This window comes from Megalobrama amblycephala, linkage group LG16, assembly GCF_018812025.1.
Source record: "Megalobrama amblycephala isolate DHTTF-2021 linkage group LG16, ASM1881202v1, whole genome shotgun sequence".
Taxonomy (NCBI): Eukaryota; Metazoa; Chordata; class Actinopteri; order Cypriniformes; family Xenocyprididae; genus Megalobrama; species Megalobrama amblycephala.
The window spans coordinates 28,459,518-28,480,347 of record NC_063059.1 but is presented as its reverse complement, the minus strand read 5'-3'; the positions used below and the strand labels follow the sequence as shown (position 1 = coordinate 28,480,347).

General features: G+C 41.1%; 1 protein-coding gene across 2 annotated transcripts in view; it reads right to left on the bottom strand.

The window, feature by feature from the left end:
- Nucleotides 1-20,830, bottom strand: part of exoc3l2b (exocyst complex component 3-like 2b) — a 48,809-nt gene that overhangs the window by 9,811 nt on the left and 18,168 nt on the right. For both annotated transcript variants that reach the window (XM_048160384.1, XM_048160383.1), the window contains exons 3-8: nucleotides 14,376-14,593; nucleotides 4,085-4,739; nucleotides 2,346-2,460; nucleotides 1,809-1,919; nucleotides 1,224-1,324; nucleotides 771-884 (exon numbers count right to left, since the gene is read on the bottom strand). In XM_048160384.1, the coding sequence (XP_048016341.1) occupies nucleotides 771-884; nucleotides 1,224-1,324; nucleotides 1,809-1,919; nucleotides 2,346-2,460; nucleotides 4,085-4,739; nucleotides 14,376-14,593 (1,314 nt within the window). The remainder of the gene's footprint in view (nucleotides 1-770; nucleotides 885-1,223; nucleotides 1,325-1,808; nucleotides 1,920-2,345; nucleotides 2,461-4,084; nucleotides 4,740-14,375; nucleotides 14,594-20,830) is intronic.

The window sequence follows — 20,830 nt, the reverse complement described above, 5'->3', positions numbered from 1 at the left end:
AGGTGTCCCCTGAACGTGTCTGTGAAGTTTCAGCTCAAAATACCCCATAGATTTTTTTAACTACCTATTTTGGGGCATCATTAACTATGCGCCGATTCAGGCTGCGCGGCCCCTTTAAATCTCTCGCTCCCTGCCCTCCCGAGCTCTCGACTCTATCATTGCATAAACAAAGTTCACACAGCTAATATAACCCTCAAATGGATCTTTACAAGATGTTCGTCATGCATACTGCATGCATGGATCGGATCATGTGAGTATAGTATTTATTTGTATGTTTATATTTGATTCTGAATGAGTTTGATGGTGCTTCGTGGCTAAAGCTAACATTACACACTGTTGGAGAGATTTATAAAGAATTAAGTTGTGTTTATGAATTATACAGACTGCAAGTGTTTAAAAATGAAAATAGCGACGGCTCTTGTCTCCGTGAATACAGTAATAAACGATGGTAACTTTAACCACATTTAACAGTACATTAGCAACATGCTAAAGAAACATTTAGAAAGACAATTTACAAATATCACTAAAAATATCATGTTATCATGAATCATGTCAGTTATTATTGCTCCATCTGCCATTTTTCGCTATTGTTCTTGCTTGCTTACCTAGTCTGATGATTCAGCTAATGGATTATGTTACTAACAACAATTTTTGTCATGTAATTTGGAATCAGTAACCGACTACAATTTGTAATTAATCTACACAGCACTTTAAACACACTAAAACAAACAAAACATCATGTATAAATTAATGATTTTGAGGGAACTCACCTAAATGATGGACAGCAGTTGACAAGAGCGATGGTTTTAGCGATATAACCGTCTTCATTTTCTCCAAAGCTGCTCACTAGCATCTCATGGAACATCTCCACCTTTCTCTGAAAACTTTGCATCAAAAACAAAGCACATGACACATTTTCTATGGAAATTAACTAAAAAAAAATAAAATAATAATAATAATATTTTTAAGCATTTAGGACATATAGATATATATAGAGCCCAACATTCACTACCGTTCAAAGTTAATGTTTTTGAAACAAGTCTATTTTGCTCACCAAGTAATATTTATGAATCAAAACAGTAATATTGTGAAATATTATAACAATTTAAAATTAAAAGTTTTATTTTATAATGTATCCTTGCTGATTAAAAGTATTAATTTCTTTAAAAAAAAATAAAATAATTTGTATTCACTACAAACATTTTCATGTATTATTTTCCCACCTGTACAGGAAATCTGCCAGTCCGTTGAGACTGCATTGGGCAACCCGTGAGCCCAAATGTCTATTTACGGCTGCAGATCTCTCAAGGTCCTCCTGTAGCCTCTGTAATAAAAAAAATGTGAGAAAATATGTTATTAAGTGAATTTAGTGAGTTAAAAACAGTTACAAAATTATTTTAATTCCTCAATTTCGTCTTGAAATATCTTGCTCAATGCTCTTCTACTTTAGCAAATAAAGTAACTTGACATTTTCCTTAATACCCTTTATGACCACTAGGGTGCAATAGAGGGCCTGCAAAAACAATATTCTGTAATGGAAACATGCTCACAATGGGAAGTGTTTATTTATGTTGGTTCAAGTTAGGAGACGATTTTCTTGTTACACAGAGGTGCATGGATGCCATTCAGCATGTCTTATGTTTTGTTTTAACAACAGACCCAGTGTCTAAAACCTGCTGCACATATTGCACTCAATACTGAGAAAATGGATTAAGGTAACGTGATATCCCATGCTCTGACTTCAGGTCAATCACAATATCTTATTATATATAAATGATCATAAATGGTCCATGCGGCCCTGCTCTGACCTGAATAACAGTGCGAGCCAGAGGTATCTGATACTCTTCGATGTTCAGGGTGTCCAGCCATTTCTTTTCCTCCTCCTCCAGAACCTGAGACAGCTCATTGGTCACTTTCCCCTAGAAAACACAACATTTCAACACACTCATTAACAGCATCCTTGCTGTGTGGCCATGTAGGGCGCTAGGTACATATGAAACGACTGCATCCATAAGGAAACAATCACACTATTAAGACATTCATGACATTAAGTATTCAACTAATGTCACTCTTTTCTGGATGGGCTCAAGGATTATTAAAAGACCACACATTCATGTTGTTTAATGAGTGAAAGGAAAAATGTGTTGTCAAACTGACTCCTATTGTGTAGTGCTTATTGTAGACAGGAAAGCCGTGCGTTGACCCTGAAATGCCGCACTCTAATTGACCGCGCAGGTTGCAACGACCAGCCATCTCTTTGAGTGGACAGGACGTGCCGTTGTTCGAGGTACACAGAAAAGGCTAGAAGATACTTGGGGACGAGGATTGGGAATTTCAGTTCTTACCCTGACTGAGTTGAGGCAGTCGAGCTCCAGTTTTTCCACCGTCTCCGTCGGCAGCAGTGGGCCGAGCTGCGAGAGGTTAATGGGTGTTGTTATGGTGACTGTTCCAAGGACATCTCTGCAGCAACAACAGGAAGAGCAAATCACAAACTGAGTCTGGACTTCACTCATAAGGAAACATTGAATTATGAAGGAACAGGAATGGGAAGGTACAAGAGTGGGTTTCACCTCTCATATCAACCAGAAGCTATTTATAACAATCTGTTTTAGGTTTGCTTTAGCTGTATGTGGCTTGACAAATGGATATGGTCAATGCAACAATACAAACTAGAAAACAGGCCATTGCTAATGTGAATTTTTCATTATTGCACTGGTACATTACCGTTCAATTCAGAAAGTTGGGGTCAGTACGATTTGATAATATTTTTATCAAAAGGCCTGTTCACACTAAGGACGATAACTATAAAGTTCTAAACATTTTCCAAATATAAAAGAATAGTGTGAGTCACACCAAAACTATAAAGGCACAGAGAAACAATATAATTGGAATCACTTTCAGAACGATTGATGAACAATATAATCATTGACAGCCAATCAGAATCCATCCTGAGCATTTAAAGTGGCAGGCGACATAGCTGCATGTGCTTAGAATAAACAGAATGATATTGTGTGTTGGTTTGAACACTAATATTGTTCTCTTTATTGTTATTGGTGTAAACAGGCCTTTATGCTCACCAAGGCCGCATTTATTTGATTAAAAATACAGTAACAACAGTAATATTGTGAAATATTATTACAATTTAAAACAAATGTCTTCTATTTTAATATTTTAAAATGTTAATATATTTAATATATTTTAAAAATTATTTCTGTGATCGCAAAGCATTATTACTCCAGTCTTCAGTGTCACATGATCCTTCAGAAATAATTCTAATATGCTGATTTGCTGCCTAAGAAACATTTCTTATTATCAGTGTTGAAAGCAGTTGTGCTGCCTGTTTTTGTCGATTTTTTTTTCAGGATTCTTTGATGAAAAAAAAAAGAACAGCATCCATTTGAAATAGAAATCTTTTGTAACATTATAAATGTCTTTAGTGCCACTTTTCATCAATTTAATACATCCTTGCAGAATAAAAGTATTAATTTCTTTAAAAAAACAAACAAAAAAATATTAGTGACTCCAAACTTTTCAATGGTAGTGGAAATGTTTCACTAAAAGATTTTTGTCAGACATAAATCTGTCATTTCAGCTCTCAACAGAAGATTTTCTGTTTTCTGTGAAACACAAAAATAGATATTTTGCATACTATCTTGGCTGTTTCTTACTATCTGGGCCTGTCAAGCTCCAAAACATGACAGAAAAATAAATATGCTAAATTCAAAGTCTTCTAAAGTCACATGAAAGATTTGTATGAGGAACAGACTGAAGTTTGAGTGGTCAACCACAAAAAAACTTCAATCCTCAAATCTCATTTGTACACATCCAGTTTCAAACTCACTGCATTTTGTCCAGTTGCACGACACACAAGAACTGATGCCGTCAAACCTGACAAATCACATTTGAATATGGCTTCAGAAGACGTCATATGGACCACTTTTATAGTACTTTTTTGGAGCTTGACAACCCATGGTCACTGTTTGGTTTCATTTTACGAGAATAGGCGATATGGATATTCATTAAAATCCCTTTAAGGAACTATCCCTTTTTAGGACATAAAACTAGTCAAACTGCTGGTGTTTACCTATTGTAAATATTGTAGAGCCAGTCTAGCATAGAGTATATGTCAATGATCTGCAGATCCCCATTGGTGATAGCCTGGAGACGACGGGTAACAGCCTGGTGGTAGCTATGTGTGTACACTTGGAAGGAGTCATATTCAACCGGATATACAGACACCACATTACGCCGAGCCGCTCCGAGGTCCTCCACCATACGGACTCTTAGCTTATCCAGGTAAGCTGCGAGCTCGCCTGCCCGTGCTTCTTCATGCTGGGGTAAGTTTGCATCAGCCAACTCGACTACCGCCTCCCTCCAGCGTTTCTTGAATTCCCTTGGCCGTGGGCCTCCTGGAGCGGCTCCTTCACTCTGAGCCCAGTCCCGATCGGCTTGCTCCTCCTGTTGAATCACCTGCACCACCAGGCCCAGGTTGGGCCCGGCGGTGGGGCAACGCAAAGAATCCCTTACCACATCCCACAACTCTTTCTGCAGGGCCTCGTAGAGCAGCTCCACATCTTTGGCTTTGCGCCGACTGCTGTCTTTGCTGCTGGGGCTGGTGAAATCCTCATTGCCCCCTGCCGTAGGAGATTCGGCCTCCCTACACTCCTGCTCCAGCTCCAGAATGTGAGTGTCAGCCAAAAACAAATCTCTTTTTGTCACCAACTGCAGGATCTCCAATACTGTCAAAACAGATAATAAGGTTATCCATTAGTCACACAGTGGAGACCGAATGCTACATTCTTTTATTGTTTAGTCACCCTCATGTTGCTCCTAATAAAAAAGTTGTACATAAAACAAAGATTATTGTATGTTTTACAAGAAAATACAATTTTCACGTTTTACTTCTATTCACTTCAAAATTTCACGTTTAATTTAATGTGTTACTTTGTCATTGATTGTGAAATCAACTAGCGATATCTGAGTGAAAACTTTTTCTACACCAATTACTTGCACTTGAAATGCAGCACATATCACTTTCGTCAACGTCGTACACTGATTCACAGCATATCTGGAGAAATGCTGTTTTTTTATTTTTATTTGTAGAAGCAGTATTCGCATTTGTCTTGAAAATTGTAGAAGATAGTGAATATGGGAACATTATCTTGGCCATCCAATACAATTCTTCAGAATTCCCCCATTAGTAAATTTCATACCATTAAACCTAAAACATAAATGCAAGTATATCTTCCAGATGGTCAAAAGGACTGCCAATGCACTTTGCTGGCTATAGTTTATAATGATCTCACTTGTGTTTCTTATGTGCAGCAGCACTTTTTTACATTCCAAAGAAATCTTTGATGAAGCAGGCGGGCTCTCATTGAGGTCAGTGCTCACACCCATCCTTCATCATTTCCATTCCTTTCCTTTGGGATGAACACATTTACATGGGCTAACAAATTTGTCTGATTACTTGAGACTTGAGAGGTTTTGGCAGGCTTCAAGAACAGTATGTCATTAACCAGTCCAATTGAAAGTCAAGAGGTCACCAAGTTCATATACTGAAAGGACTAGCAAAGCTGGTCACCAGTATATGTTGTGTTACGGATGCAGGTGACCAGCAAGTAATGTTCCCAAGAGGGTTCTTAGCTTAACCAGGCAAACTTAAATGGTATATACTGCAGATCTCGACCAAAATAATTATGCACCTCTTGATGGAAATAAATGTTGTGATGAATTTTTGTGCATCAATTCAAGATCTTGTATTAGCAATGCAAGAGTCAAGCACTCTGTAAAGTCTACTCCAGCACATCCCAAAGACTTTCATGTCTGAAAATGGCTCTTCATGCTCCCTCCCAGCCATTCTTTCACAATTTGAGCCAGACGAATCTTGGCTTTGTCATCCTGGAATATGGGTATATAACCCCATATATATATTCTTATGTGTGTATATATAGTCTGAAGCTCTTGTACCGTGTTATAGATGGACTACGTGTATAAATAATAGTATTATCAGCATAAAAGTAAAAAAGAATGTCCTTACCCAAATCATTTATATAAATAGAAAACAAAATAGGTTCCAAAATGGAACCCTGGGCGACCCCTTTAGAAATATCAAAAAATTCAGATGTGTGATCCTCCACATAACACACTGAGTCCAATCTGCCAAATAATTTCTAAACCATTTCACCATCCCTGGTCTGAAACCAGCACTGCTAAGTTTTTTCTCAGCAGCAATTCATTTACCACAGTATCAAACACCTTGGATAAATCCACAAATAAGGCTGTGCAGAGTTGATTTCTATTCAGGGCACCAATAAGGTCGTTTATCACCACCGTAGCAGCAGTAATGGTACTATGACCAGTTCTAAAACTGAACTGAAAAGCGTTTAAAGGTGCCATTGAACGTTTTTTTACAAGATGTAATATAAGTCTAAGGTGTCCCCTGAATGTGTCTGTGAGGTTTCAGCTCAAAATACCCCATAAATATTTTTTAATGAATTTTTTTAACTGCCTATTTTGGGGCATAATTAGAAATGCACCGATTCAGGGCTGCGGCCCCTTTAAATCACGCGCTCCCCACCCCCTCCCGAGCTCTCGACTCTATCACTGCATAAACAAAGTTTACACAGCTAATATAACCCTCAAAATGGATCTTTACAAAGTGTTCGTCATGCATTCTGCATGCATACATCGGATCATGTGAGTATAGTATTTATTTGGATGTTTACATTTGATTCTGAATGAATTTGAGGCTGTGCTCCGTGGCTAACGGCTAATGCTACACTGTTGGAGAGATTTATAAAGAATGAAGTTGTGTTTATGAATCATACAGACTGCAAGTGTTTAATAATGAAAATAACGACGGCTCTCTTGTCTCCGTGAATACAGTAAGAAACGATGGTAACTTTAACCACATTTAACAGTACATTAGCAACATGCTAACGAAACATTTAGAAAGACAGTTTACAAATATCACTAAAGATATCATGTTATCATGGATCATGTCAGTTATTTTTGCTCCATCTGCCATTTTTCGCTATTGTTCTTGCTTGCTTACCTAGTCTGATGATTCAGCTGTGCACAGATCCATACGTTAATACTGGCTGCCCTTGTGTAATGCCTTGATCATGGCTGGGATATGCAAATATTGGGGCGTACATATTAATGATCCCGACTGTTACGTAACAGTCGGTGTTATGTTGAGATTCGCCTGTTCTTCGGAGGTCTTTTATACAAATGAGATTTATATATAAGAAGGAGGAAACAATGGTGTTTGAGACTCACTGTATGTCATTTCCATGTACTGAACTCTTGTTATTTAACTATGCCAAGATAAATTCAATTTTTAATTATAGGGCACCTTTAAAATATTATTATCAAATAAAAACTGTTTTAACAGTTTATTTACCTTTAATTGCATTATCAAAAATAAAACACTTGATTCCAAACACAACTATGCAATATGTTTATAAAATATCATAATATTTGAATAAGGGATAAAGATGTCAATTCCTACACTTTCTTCTATTAAGCTTGCTTTCTGACAATTCTCAACACGCATCTATTGAGGTGAAGATGTGTCACAAATCAGCTGTGCAAATAATTGGCCCTGCTGTTGAATTCCTCCTCAGAACACTGAACGGACAGTAAGGGGCTCTTTGTGGTGCTGAGTTGCCCATATATTTCCTGTGACTTCCTGACCTCTTCTTAGAGGGAAGGATGCGGGGGCGTTCGGTTGGCGCCTGACTCATCTGTCCCTATCCCTATCGAGGATGGACTGTCCAATAATGCCATGACAGACCCCACACCCTTCTCAACCGTCTCGCATAATAACAGCCCGAGTGTGCCAGTCCATCGGAAGGAGATCTAAATATAAAATACAATACCACAAGGCTTATCGTTAAAGCAGCCAGGGGATAAGGTGGAAAAATAAATGGTCTGCCTGTTAAAAATTAAAGTCACTTCCTCTGCAACTCATCCACGTGAGAAGTCCTCCACCCAAGGACAACATGTCACTGTATCATCTAAGTGACTTTTAGACTGGACTACTGACGTTCAACCCTAGGGGAAGTAAAAGTTGACCCTGTAAGCTTCTGTCTGAGATGAAGGGTTGTGCAAAATTCTGAATTATGAAACTGGCTCCCTTTTAATTAATGACAGAGAATTTAAATAAATTTGGTCAAACTTAAAGAAAGTTGAATGGGAATTGAAATAACAGGAATTGAAATTTACTGAATTGCACTTCAAAGAAATTCAACAGGTAATGGCATTCCGGGTAATGAAGTGTTCTTCCACACTTGCACATAAATCTGTTTGTAAGGCCCATAAAACCTTCAAACGTCAAGACTTTTACAAGTTTAAGTGTTATATAATACAGAACAAACTTATAAATACTTGCATATTTAAACTTATATAATGTTCAAAAGTTTGGGCAGAAATTAATGCTTATATCAAGCAAAGGCATTAAAGACATTTACATTTTTACAAAGTTTCTTTTGTAATAAATGCTGTTGTTTTTTTTGTTTTTTTTACTTTCTATTCATCAAAGAATCTTGAACAAAACCTGTTGCATAACATTTTTGTGGAAACTGTGATGCAACTGTTTTCAACATTGGTAATAAGAAATGAACAATAGAAGGATTTCTGAAGGATCACTTTTATTTAAAAGTGGATTAGTCCACTTTTAAATAAAATTTACACAACCCCATGTCATCTAAGATGTTCATGTCTTTCTTTCTTCAGCTGAAAAGAAATTAAGGATTTCGATGAAAATATTCCAGGATTATTCTCCTTATAGTGGACTTCAATGGCCTCCAGACAGTTGAAGGTCAAAATTACAGTTTCAGTGCAGCTTCAAAGGGCTTTAAACGATACCAGACGAGGAATTAGGGTCCTATCTAACGAAACGATCGGCCATTTTCAGAAAAAAATACAATGGAAAGTGGAAGCACGTACAAGGTGATTATTTGTGTTTATAAAGCATATACAGTTGTATTTTTTTCGAAAATGACTGATCGTTTCGCTAGATAAGACCCTTATTCCTCGTCTGGTATCGTTTAAAGCCCTTTGAAGCTGCACTGAAACTGTAATTTTGACCTTCAACTGTCTGGAGGCCATTGAAGTCCACTATAAGGAGAATAATCCTGGAATATTTTCATCAAAAACCTTAATTTCTTTTCAACTGATGAAAGAAAGACATGAACATCTTGGATGACATGGGGGTGAGTAAATTATCAGGAAAAATTTTATTTGAAAGTGGACTAATCCTAATTTGCTGAAAATCCAGCTTTGCCATCGCAGAAATAAATTAAATTTTAAATTTTATTAAAATAGAAAACAGTTCACAATATTATTGTTTTTACTGTATTTTTGATCAAATAAATGCAGTCTTGGTGAGCATAAATTATCTTTCGAATACATTTTAGGAAATCTTACTGACCACAAACGTTTGAAAAGAACTGTATATATATGTATGTATGTATGTTTATGTATTTTGTGAATGACAGACTTTAATATTGGACAAGCAATGATCCAGATGTTGAAAGCCATGTAGTTTAAATGGTTTTATCCCACAGTCATTTAAATGCGGATCGATGCCAGTTACTGAGCTGAGCTGTGCACAGGACAACACTAGTTCTTTGTTTCCAGTCAGTCTCATGCACTAAATTCATGGAGTGTGGAGCATACTTCACTTAAGCATGGACATGTCACCACCCTTCCTTAATGAAAACCACAGGGATAGAAGTGTTGCCTTTTAAGGGCACATATGGCACATATAAAACACATATACCCCCACCACGACTTCCAAGAGGAGGTAATGGTATTTGCTTTTGGCCGAGGATTTTAAAGGGTGGGGGCTGACAACCAGTTCAACTGAATAGATCTGACTAAGCAAGATATCCGCTAACACAGCACCAACACACCTGCATAACCAACACCTCTCAGTAGGACCAATCAGCCGTTACAAGGAAAAGATTAGCCTGGGTTCTAGGAATGTAATGGAATATGATCTGTTCTTTGTCGTGCCACGGGTTCAAATCCATTTTCCATTAACCCTCTGTGTTTCAGAGTCAAAACCCTCCTGTCAAGCCAGAGCACAAGAAACTGAAGAACTTGAGGAATAGCAGCCCACAAAAACTCCCTTTCTCATTCATTCACTTCCCTCATTTAATGCTCAGCATGTGCAGAGTAGACATATTTTCCCCAGAAGTGAAATATTTAATAAGTGGAGGGTGATTGTATTTCCTGCCTCTGCCTTAACAGCGCAGATGGGTCGAGTAAAACTTGGCGGTATCGTCCCCTGTGCCCGAGCCTGTCCAGAAGGAATTCCACATGCTAAAATCTTGTTTCAACGTCCAGGCCCAGTGAGATGAAGTGGTTATCAAAGTGACAACAGGCCTCGCCCGCCACTGGAGACCTTAAGTCAGGATTCGAAACGATGACATGAGCCCTTCTCAGGACAGAACGGTCCCACTCCCTTTTTAATTCATTTGGACATGGCCAACGTCAACAAAACAAAGCTAAATTGGACGATTTGGAAATTGTGTACTCCACCTTACACTAAGTGGAACCCTGCCCTCACTTAATGCTTGTTGGTTTATTTGACATGCATGGACGAATATTCCTGCCAAGTGTTGGACAATAGCTGGATAAGGTGGAAGTGTTGGCTATTCCCTTTTACGAGTGACTCTGCCAGTTGGCATGCGGGAATATTTGCTATCATAAACGGGAGTGCATTGATTGCAAATGTTCCGCTCAGATACTGTTTCTATGGCGGCCATGACAGAACGTCTCTCAGCTGAAGTTATGGCTTATGGTTGGAGGTTGCGGGCTGTAATTTGGCGAGGTCTGGAAATCATTCACTAGGATGAGGGGTAAACGCCCTTCTATATGGTTGCTTTATCAATTCAGTGAAATGTCATCTTACATTCTGCCAATCCCAAAGACAACTGAATGCATACCAGCCACCCGAACACAACGAAGACCTTGCTCTCTGAACAATGAGGTTTAGTTGCAACATGCTTTGTGTTCCAAGAAAAATTTCTTCATATTGTTATGACAAAACAAAATGGAAAAAAATGGAAAGCATAGTATTTTGCTAATGGAAAGGACATTTTTTGTTAAGGAAACTGAGCATAACAATTTGAGTGAAATTTAGGATTGAAAATGTTTAATCTCATTCACTTAAAAATTTGAATTTCAGAATATTTAACATTTGGTATGTTCTTCCTTTGATATAATGTCAACATGCACTCAACTCCAGACCCCATTGAGTCTGTATGTAACAAAAATCAAATAGACATTGCATGAAAGGAAAAACATATATATATTCTTGATTGAAAACATGGTTTTCATCACACTCCACATTATATAATTATATACTTATAAATCTTAAAAATACACTACCGCTCAATAGTTTGGGATCGGTACGATTTTTTTAACGTTTTCCAAGGCTGCATATATTTGATCACAAATACAGTAAAACAGTAATATTGTGAAATATTATTACAATTTAAAATAACTGTTTTCTATTTTAAAATAGTTTAAAATGTAATTTATTCCTGTGATGGCAAAGCAGAATTTTCAACAGCCATTACTCCAGTTTTCAGTGTTCAGTGCAGTTGTTCTGCTTTATATTTTTGTGGAAACCATGATATTTTATTTTTCAAGCATTCTTTGATGAATATAAAGTTCAAAAGATCAGCAATTAGAAATAAAAATATTTTGTAACATTATAAAAGCCTCAATTTAATGCATAAAAAAATTATACTGACCTCCGAACTTCTGAATGGTAGTATATACTGTATATGATTTCAAAAATAAATAAATAAATAAATATAAAATAATTATATGAATGATATATTGAGCCATAGAATTTAAGATTGGTAAAGCAATGACGCAGGAAGTAAAGGCATTCAATGTTTTGCCTACTCAAGTGAAATCTGATCTGGCTTAGCCAAAGTTGACAACTGACAGTTGAAACACCCTCCATGAACAGGATTGACATCTTGTTCTTTGCTTTATTTTCTGGATTTTCTTGCATGTTCAGCGACCGAGGCATTCATGGCATTTCATGTTATTTGAAGCATTACTTCCTTATTTAATGTTTCTTGTGCCCCATATATTCTTTAAATACATCATTGTGAAGATGTTTTATAACTCTTAAAAAAGGCTCTCTGTGAATTAAATAATGAAAGTCTTGATTATCATTCACTCAGGAATGTGCTGTCACTTGAGAACAGCTGTGTGGATGGAGCAATGCTTTCTTTTGTCACAACACTTGTGTCTGCAAAATAAATAGGAATTATTATTTAAGCTCATAAAGAAGAACATTTCTGGAATACTTAAGAAAGGGTCATAAAAACAGATACTTAACTAAAAAAAAAAGGTTTAGCACTGGACTTTTGTATATTTAATATGACATCCAATCAATGTGTGAACAAAAATGCTCTTCAACCAAATTACAGATGGTTTATAAAGCGTCTAGTGGTCTGTTCAGCTGATAGCTGAGAATTGCTAAACGAATAACTTGGAAGCCCGCCTGACTGTTGCTTGAGGTCAGCAGAAGGTTTCCCGTCCACATAATGTGGCTAAATACACAAATAAAAAGTGATTTTTTGCTGTGTCAGCTGGGACATGCAAAGCAGCAAGAATCACGAAAACTTTCCCCCCTGCTGAAACAAAGCAAAGACATGACCAAACATGACACTGTGGGGTACATTCAGTTCCCCTTTGCTCAGATTCCTCTTTTATCATGTTCCATGCTGCATTTACGCAAGGGGAAGAGACTGATGGTTTCAAATATGACAGCCCCCTAGCCCATATAGTGAAAACACCAGGCCCTCATACTATAGTAGGAATGATTAGATCCACCAAAAAAAAAAAAAAGAAGCCCAAAATGCATGCCGCTCTGACAGTCATGATTATCAATCTTTCTCCAAAATTTAGTTCCAACTCTAATCAAAAACATCTGAACCTGCTAATCAGAGTCTTGCTTAAAAATGACACACAATTGTGTAAGAGCAGAGCTGAAATTATATTCTAGGTTGAGCACACAATGAACTCTGTTGACTATTCAACAAATGCACCAGCAACCACTAACACTCGTAGATTTGTTTGCAAAACAGTCCAGTCCTGTGACGTTAGCAATTCGCATTTCTAGGTTGAAGGTATTCATTCTCATCCTTCACTACCATCCTTTGTGCTATTCTTTAACAAACAGAGCTTGCAAGTTGCTGCCAATTTTGAAGCTTATCTCTCATGGTCTTGCAGTAAAAAGCCTGAAACCTGAGCATGCAATCATGTGCAAATTCCTCCCTAGCATGTACCATGCTCATGCAGGTCAAGCTGAACAATCAAGCTCTGGTAAGTTTGAGAACAAGCTTTAAAGATAGTTAAATATTAGTAGTAGATTCATAGTTTAAATGGTGAATTAATTTGCAAATAATGCAATGTTTAGCACTATCACAGTCTATGATGTCTGTCTGAAGATTTTCAAGAAGGGCAAAAGAATTAGGCTGTGCTTCATAAGAATATTCTGAAATACTGTATTACATTGACACAAGCAATTACAACTGTTATAAATTGCTAAACTGCCAATGCATGTATGTAAAACACAGAACACATAGAGAAAAAACAGTTATTTAATGACTATTGGTATGATGGAACAATCACACACACACATATATACACAAAAATACAGACAAAAAACACAAATAATTTAGCAAATCTGTGGTATTATTTAGTGCTTATTTCCAAAATGTTTAGCTAAAAGTGTAAAATTAGTAAAAAAGTTGTAATGAACAGGTAAAACTGATCACTTAATTAATTGACCCTTCGCAAAGACCCCTTAATTACTGTTGCTTTGTCCGACAAAATTTTTGCTGAAAAAAAACCATTGCAGAGCAAAGAGGATACGGACAACACATCGACAGACAAGACAGAGCAGGTTTCTTATGATATTAAACAAAGTCCCAGCTTTCAACAATTTTTTAAAAAATTCGAACAATAAAAACTGTTTTGTAGCTCTTTAATGTGTCGCGACAGATTGCTGTAGCGCCTCAGCTCAAGCGGCTCGTGAACCGATCATCTCTTCCTACTAGTTAATTTATAGCATCAAATAAACATGAGAAGGAATGTTGTTTCAAATGCGGAAAGACATTAGCACACACCATTTTTCAAGTTCAAGTCCACCGAGGTTAATCTTCTTATTCCTGACTGCTTTGTCAGACAAAATGGCGGATTCTGCATTATGATTGGTTAGATCGCTTGTCAATCAAACTCCAGGTGAAGGGTCAATTATTTATTTATTTTTAGGAATATGGGTTTGTTGCTGAATGGCTGCACAGCTTCAGATTCACTAGTTGACTGTTTACCTGAAAGTGGCTCCCTGGGTTTGACCTCGGGCACCTCCTCCACTGGCTCTTCCTCAGGCCCCTGTGATGAGTGGTCCTGCATGGACTCCCTCTTCATCTTGCCCTTGCCCACCATCTTCAGGAAGGAGAGTCGACGACTGGTGGAGTCAGAATCAGCTTCTGAGCAGAGGTCACCATTGGTCAAGCTCTCCTTGCGATCTTTACATTTCCCTGCCATTCTATAGGACGAAGAAAGTTGATGAGGTTGATTAGTTACATTTAGATTTTTCAGACACTTTTATCCAAAGAACTATTCATTTTTATGTATTTCCTGGGAAACAACCCCATGGTGTTGCTTTAAACATGATCTACTACTGTTTAGGAGAATTGCTTTATGAATTATTAAATGAATTATGAAATGTTGGAATTAGTAATAGCACAAAAATCTTTCATAAACTAATAGTATAGTTAGAAAATTATGAATTTAAAGGTGTGTCTAGAATAGTGTGTCTATTCTCCTAGTGGCGACAAATGGAACTGCAAAAATTATAATTTTTTACAAATGGGTTTCCCAAACACTCCTACCTCCCTTTTGTAATAAATCATCATAGAAATCATTGGGATTCAAGTTACTAGTCCTAAACTGTTTATCACATTCCATTTCTTTCCCATCATAGTGGTGGGAACTGATATGGAGTGTAACAGTGCCCATCCAGTTTTTCAGCTATCTTGGTTCCAGAGGTATTTTTTCCATTCATTCTTCCTATAGGGATTTTCAAAAAGTCTTTGTTAAAGAGTTTTACGTTATTAACCAAATCAACTACCTACTAAGTGAATTATGATACTTTGATTTAAAGCAAAAAAGTATTTGAAAATCAGACAAAAAGTCAAATATACAAGACTTTGTACTTAAAGAGTTAGTTCACACAAAAATGAAAATTCTGTCATGTATTACTTACCCTCATGCCGTTTCACACCCGTAAGACCTTCGTCAATCTTCAGAACACAAATTAAGATATTTTTGTTGAAATCCGATGGCTCAGTGAGGCCTCCATAGGGAGCAATGGACACTTCCTCTCTCAAGATCCATAAAGGTACTAAAAACATATTTAAATCAGTTCATGTGAGTACAGTGGTTCAATATTAATATTATAAAGCAACGAGAATATTTTTTGGAGCGCCAAAAAAAACTAAATAACAACTTATTTAGTGATGGCCGATTTCAAAACACTGCCTCATGAAGCATCGGAGCACAATGAATCAGTGTATCGAATCATGATTCAGATCGCGTGTCAAACTGCCAACGGCTGAAATCACGTGACTTTGGCGCTCCGTACAGCAGATTCGACACACTGATTCATCTGTGCTCCGATGCGTCCTGAAGCATGTTTTGAAATCGGCCATCACTAAATAAGTTGTTATTTAGTTTTTTTTGGCGCTCCAAAAATATTCTCGTTGCTTTATAATATTAATATTGAACCACTGTACTCACATGAACTGATTTAAATATGTTTTTAGTACCTTTATGGATCTTGAGAGAGGAAGTGTCCATTGCTCCCTATGGAGGCCTTACGAAGCTATCGGATTTCAACTAAAATATCTTAATTTGTGTTCTGAAGATTAACGAAGGTCTGACGGGTGTGGAACGGAATGAGGGTGAGTAATAAATGACAGTATTTTCATTTTTGGGTCAACTAACCCTTTAACAGGTTCAGTGAGGGAAAGAACTACAATCCCATAAAGCATTCCGAACGACATAATTCAATTAAAATATAACATAGAATTATAGTAGTACAATATAATATAGTATTTGTTACAACAGAGACACGGAGGCAGAGGTAAAAGCAATCCAGGTAAGTTTATTTCACAAATAGCAGAGCACTGGGTGATGGTAAGCAGATATATAGTTCTTGTGAGATGAAGAGAATGTAATACTGTCCTGATTTTATCTTGCAGATGCTGGCGGAGAGATGCAATGGAGGGAGATGACGGAGACACTCACACACACGGGCAGGTAGGCACACGAGGAGAACAGGAGACGAAGGAGATGGAGGAGATCACTGGAGCAGGTAAGTATGTCGTTGGGAGTCCTTAAGGTAAGCATACATGAGTAGTAGTGCAAACGAGACCGGACAGTGAGTGTGTGTGAGAGTGGTGGTTTTGTAGTGGTGGTGATTGCAGTGCTGATGAGTAACAGGTGGCGGTGATCAGTACTCTGGTGATTGAGTGCGTGGGTAAGGGAGTGAGGTGGAACCTGACGTGTCTGTGACAGTACCCCCCTCCCACGGCCCGCTCCTGAGGGCCGCGGACCCCGACGTCGTGGTGGTCTTCCTCTGGGGCGTGGGGCAGGTCTGTCTGGGTGGTTGGCGTGGAAGGTCTGTAACAGGATAGGATCAAGGATATCATTCTTGGGAACCCATGAGCGTTCTTCGGGGCCATAGCCTTCCCAGTCGACGAGGTATTCGAGTTGACCACCACAGCGCCGGGAGTCCAGGATCTCGTGAACCACGTAGGCTGTGCCGTCCTCCAGGATGAGTGGAAGGGGGGGCTCGGCGGCTGTCACGTCAGGTTCTGTGGAGGGAACAACAGAAGGGTGGTGAGGCTTTAGCAGTGATACATGGAATGTAGGGTGGATTCTACTGTACTGTGGAGGGAGTTGGAGTCGGTAGGTGACGGGGTTGATCTGCCGGATGATGGTGAACGGGCCAATGAAGCGGGGACTCGGCTTCTTGCAGGGCAGACGCATCCTGATGTCCCTGGTGGACAGCCAGACCTTCTGCCCCGGTTGATAGACAGGAGCGTCGGAGCGCCGAAGGTCGGCTGCCATCTTGCGTCTGCGCAGGGCTCTCTGCAGTTGGTGGTGAGCTGAGTCCCAAACCCTCTCGCTCTCCCGGAACCAGTAGTCGACTGCAGGAACGTTGGAGGGTTCCCCATCCCAGGGGAACAGTGGGGGTTGGTAGCCGAGTACGCACTGGAAGGGTGTTAGTCCAGTTGTGGCTTGGCGGAGGGAGTTCTGTGCGTACTCGGCCCAACCCAGGTACTGGTTCCAGGAGTTCTGGTGGCCGTGACAGAAGGTACGCAGGAAGCGGCCTATCTCCTGGATCTTCCGTTCCGTCTGCCCGTTCGACTGAGGATGGTATCCAGATGACAGGCTGACGATCACACCCAGGAGGGAGAAGAAGGCCTTCCAGACGTGGGAGACGAATTGGTGTCCTCTGTCGGAGACTATGTCTTCAGGAATTCCATAATAACGAAACACATGGTTAAACATCAATTCAGCAGTGGCCATGGCGGTAGGTAGACCCTCCAGGGGTATCAGACGGCAGGACTTTGAGAAGCGGTCTACCACCACCAGGATGCACGTGTGACCGTCAGACTCAGGGAGGTCGGTGACGAAGTCCACTCCCAGGTGTGACCAGGGTCTCTCAGGAACGGGCAGAGGAAGAAGCTTGCCGGTGGGAAGATGGCGTGGGCTCTTTGAGATGGCGCACTCCCTGCAGCCCTGCACGTACCTTCTGACATCGTTGGCCATGTTGGGCCACCAGAAGCGTTGTTTGATCAACGAGAGGGTCTCATTGGCCCCCGGGTGGCCAGTGCCAAGTGAAGAGTGGGTATTGTGCAGGAGTGGAGTGCGACGTGCCCGTGTGACGTATTGCAAGCCTTGGGGGCAACCCGGCGGAGTGCGTGTGGAGGCATTGGAGGAGGGAATGGTTTCTTCGGACCACTGGATAGGGTTCACGAAAATGGACTCCGGCAGGATTGTTTCAGGATCTTCAGGCTTTTCCTCAGGGGAATAGAGACGAGACAAGGCGTCAGCTTTGGTATTCTTTGAACCAGGGCGATAAGAGATGGAGAAGTTGAACCTTGAGAAGAACATGGCCCAGCGAGCTTGGCGAGGGTTGAGTCTTTTGGCAGCCTTCAGATATTCTAGGTTCTTATGATCAGTGAGAACTTGAAAAGGATGAGTAGCCCCCTCCAACCAATGCCTCCACTCCTCAAGGGCAAGCTTGACGGCCAGGAGTTCGCGGTCACCGATGTCATAATTGACCTTCGCCGGGTTGAGCTTGCGGGAGAAGAAGGCGCATGGATGGAGTCTACTTGGTGTCCCCTGCTGCTGTGAGAGGACCGCTCCCACTCCGGTGGTGGAGGCGTCCACTTCCACGACGAATGGGAGATCTGGATTAGGGTGGACGAGGAGGGGAGCGGTTGTGAAGGCTCTTTTAAGGGTCTCGAAGGCGTTGGTGGCTTGTTGGGACCAGGACAGAGACTTGGGCTGGTGACGGAGTAAGTTGGTGAGTGGACTGACGATGGTACTGTAATTCTTGATAAACCGGCGGTAGAAATTGGAGAAACCTAGGAAGCGTTGGAGTTCTTTGATTGTTGATGGAGTGGGCCAGGACTGGATAGCGGAGACCTTCCCCTCGTCCATCCGGATGCCACTGTGATCAATTATGTACCCCAGGAACTGGACAGAGGGCTGGTGGAAGGAGCACTTTTCAGCTTTGAGGAAGAGATGGAATTGCCGTAAGCGTTGGAGGACCTCCGCAACGTGGTGGCGATGTTCGGCCAAGCTCCGGGAGTAGATGAGGATGTCATCAATATATACCAGCACGAACTTGTGGAGAAACTCCCGGAGCACCTCGTGTATGAAATCCTGGAATACGGAGGGGGCGTTGACCAGGCCATACGGCATGACGAGATACTCGTAGTGTCCGGTGGGCGTGACAAAGGCGGTCTTCCACTCGTCCCCCTCACGTATCCGGATGAGGTTGTACGCGCTGCGGAGGTCCAACTTGGTGAACACAGTGGCACCGCGGAGATGTTCCAGGGCCGCTGGGACGACGGGAAGTGGGTAGCGGAACTTGACAGTAATTTTGTTGAGGGCACGGTAATCGATGCAGGGCCTCAAGCCTCCGTCCTTCTTCGCCACAAAAAGAAGCTTGAAGCAGCAGGGGAAGTAGACGGGCGGATGTAACCTTGTTCGAGTGCCTCTTTGATGTATTCCTCCATGGCCTTCTCCTCCGGTATTGACAGGGGGTAGATGCGTCCCCTGGGCACTGGCTCACCCGGTAACAGATCGATGGCACAGTCCCATGGCCGGTGTGGAGGAAGCTTGGAGGCGCGTTGCGGGCAGAAGACGTCACTGAAGGGGGCGTAGTCCGGGGGAACATCCACGGAGCGCTTCTCTACAGGGCTTTCGATGGACGTGGCATTGATGGAGAGAGACTTGGAGAGTGGAGATTTCGGAACAGGAAGCGCTGGGAAACAATCTGGAAAGCAGTGGTCGCCCCACTTCAGGACTTCGCCCGTGCGCCAGGAGATGGTGGGATTGTGTTGTTCAAGCCACGGGCGCCCTAGAACCACGTCAGCGGTGGACTCCTCCAGAACCAGCAGATGTATCTTCTCCGAATGCAGGATGCCGACACAGAGTTGAAGTGGTCCCACACAATGACAGATGTTCTTACGGCTCAGGGGTTTGCCCGTGATGGAGTGGATTTGATAGCTAGTCGGAGACGGGGAGATCTTGAGCTTGAGTTGACGACAGAGGGCTCCTGAGATGAAATTTCCTGCTGACCCTGAGTCGAGGAGCGCCACCACTGGAACAGAGGTATTTGCAGCAGTAAGGATTACAATAGTAGTGAGTGGTTTCATTTTCTGAATGGAGGGGAAAATTGCACTCACCACGGGCCGAGGAGGATGAGTTGGGCATGTGGAGATGACATGCCCCGGAGATCCACAATATAAGCACAAGTTCAGGGTCAGCCTTCTTTGTCTTTCATTAGGTGTGAGACGTGAATGATCAATTTGCATTGGTTCGGTGGCTGGTTCTGGAGGGCTGACGGGTTCGGACCGACGGAGGAGGTTGGTGGTAGATGACTGGCCCTGGTGCTCTAAGAGACACGACTGCATACGAGAACCCACGCGGATGGCGAGTTGGATGAAGCGTTCTAGTCCATTGAGTCCTCGTATGCAGCGAGATGCAGCCGCACATTGGGTTCCAACCCCTGACGGAAAGTGGTGATGAGGGCTTGTTCATTCCATCCGCTGGTGGCGGCTAGCGTTCGGAACTGCAAGGCATAATCGTTAACAGATAGATTTCTTTGCTTCAGATTATAGAGTTTCTCACCAGTCGAAGAGTCCGCCAGAGGTTTCCCGAAGACCTCACGGAAGTGAGAGACGAACGCCGAATATGATTTGACAACAGGGCCCTTTTGTGTCCACAGGGAGTCTGCCCATTGCAGGGCCTTACCTTGCAGTTGCGAAATGATAAACGCTATTTTCGCTGTGTCGGTTGTGTAGAGGTGCGGCTGCATCTCCAGGACCAGTTCGCATTGGAGAAGGAATCCGCTGCATTCCTCCGCCGATCCAGAGTAGGGCGCCGGTTTGGCCATGGGACTGGCGGTGAATGCTGGAGAAGAAGCGGTGATGGTGGGTGCGGAAGCAGCAGCGTTGGTGGGTGACGGTGAGGATGGTTG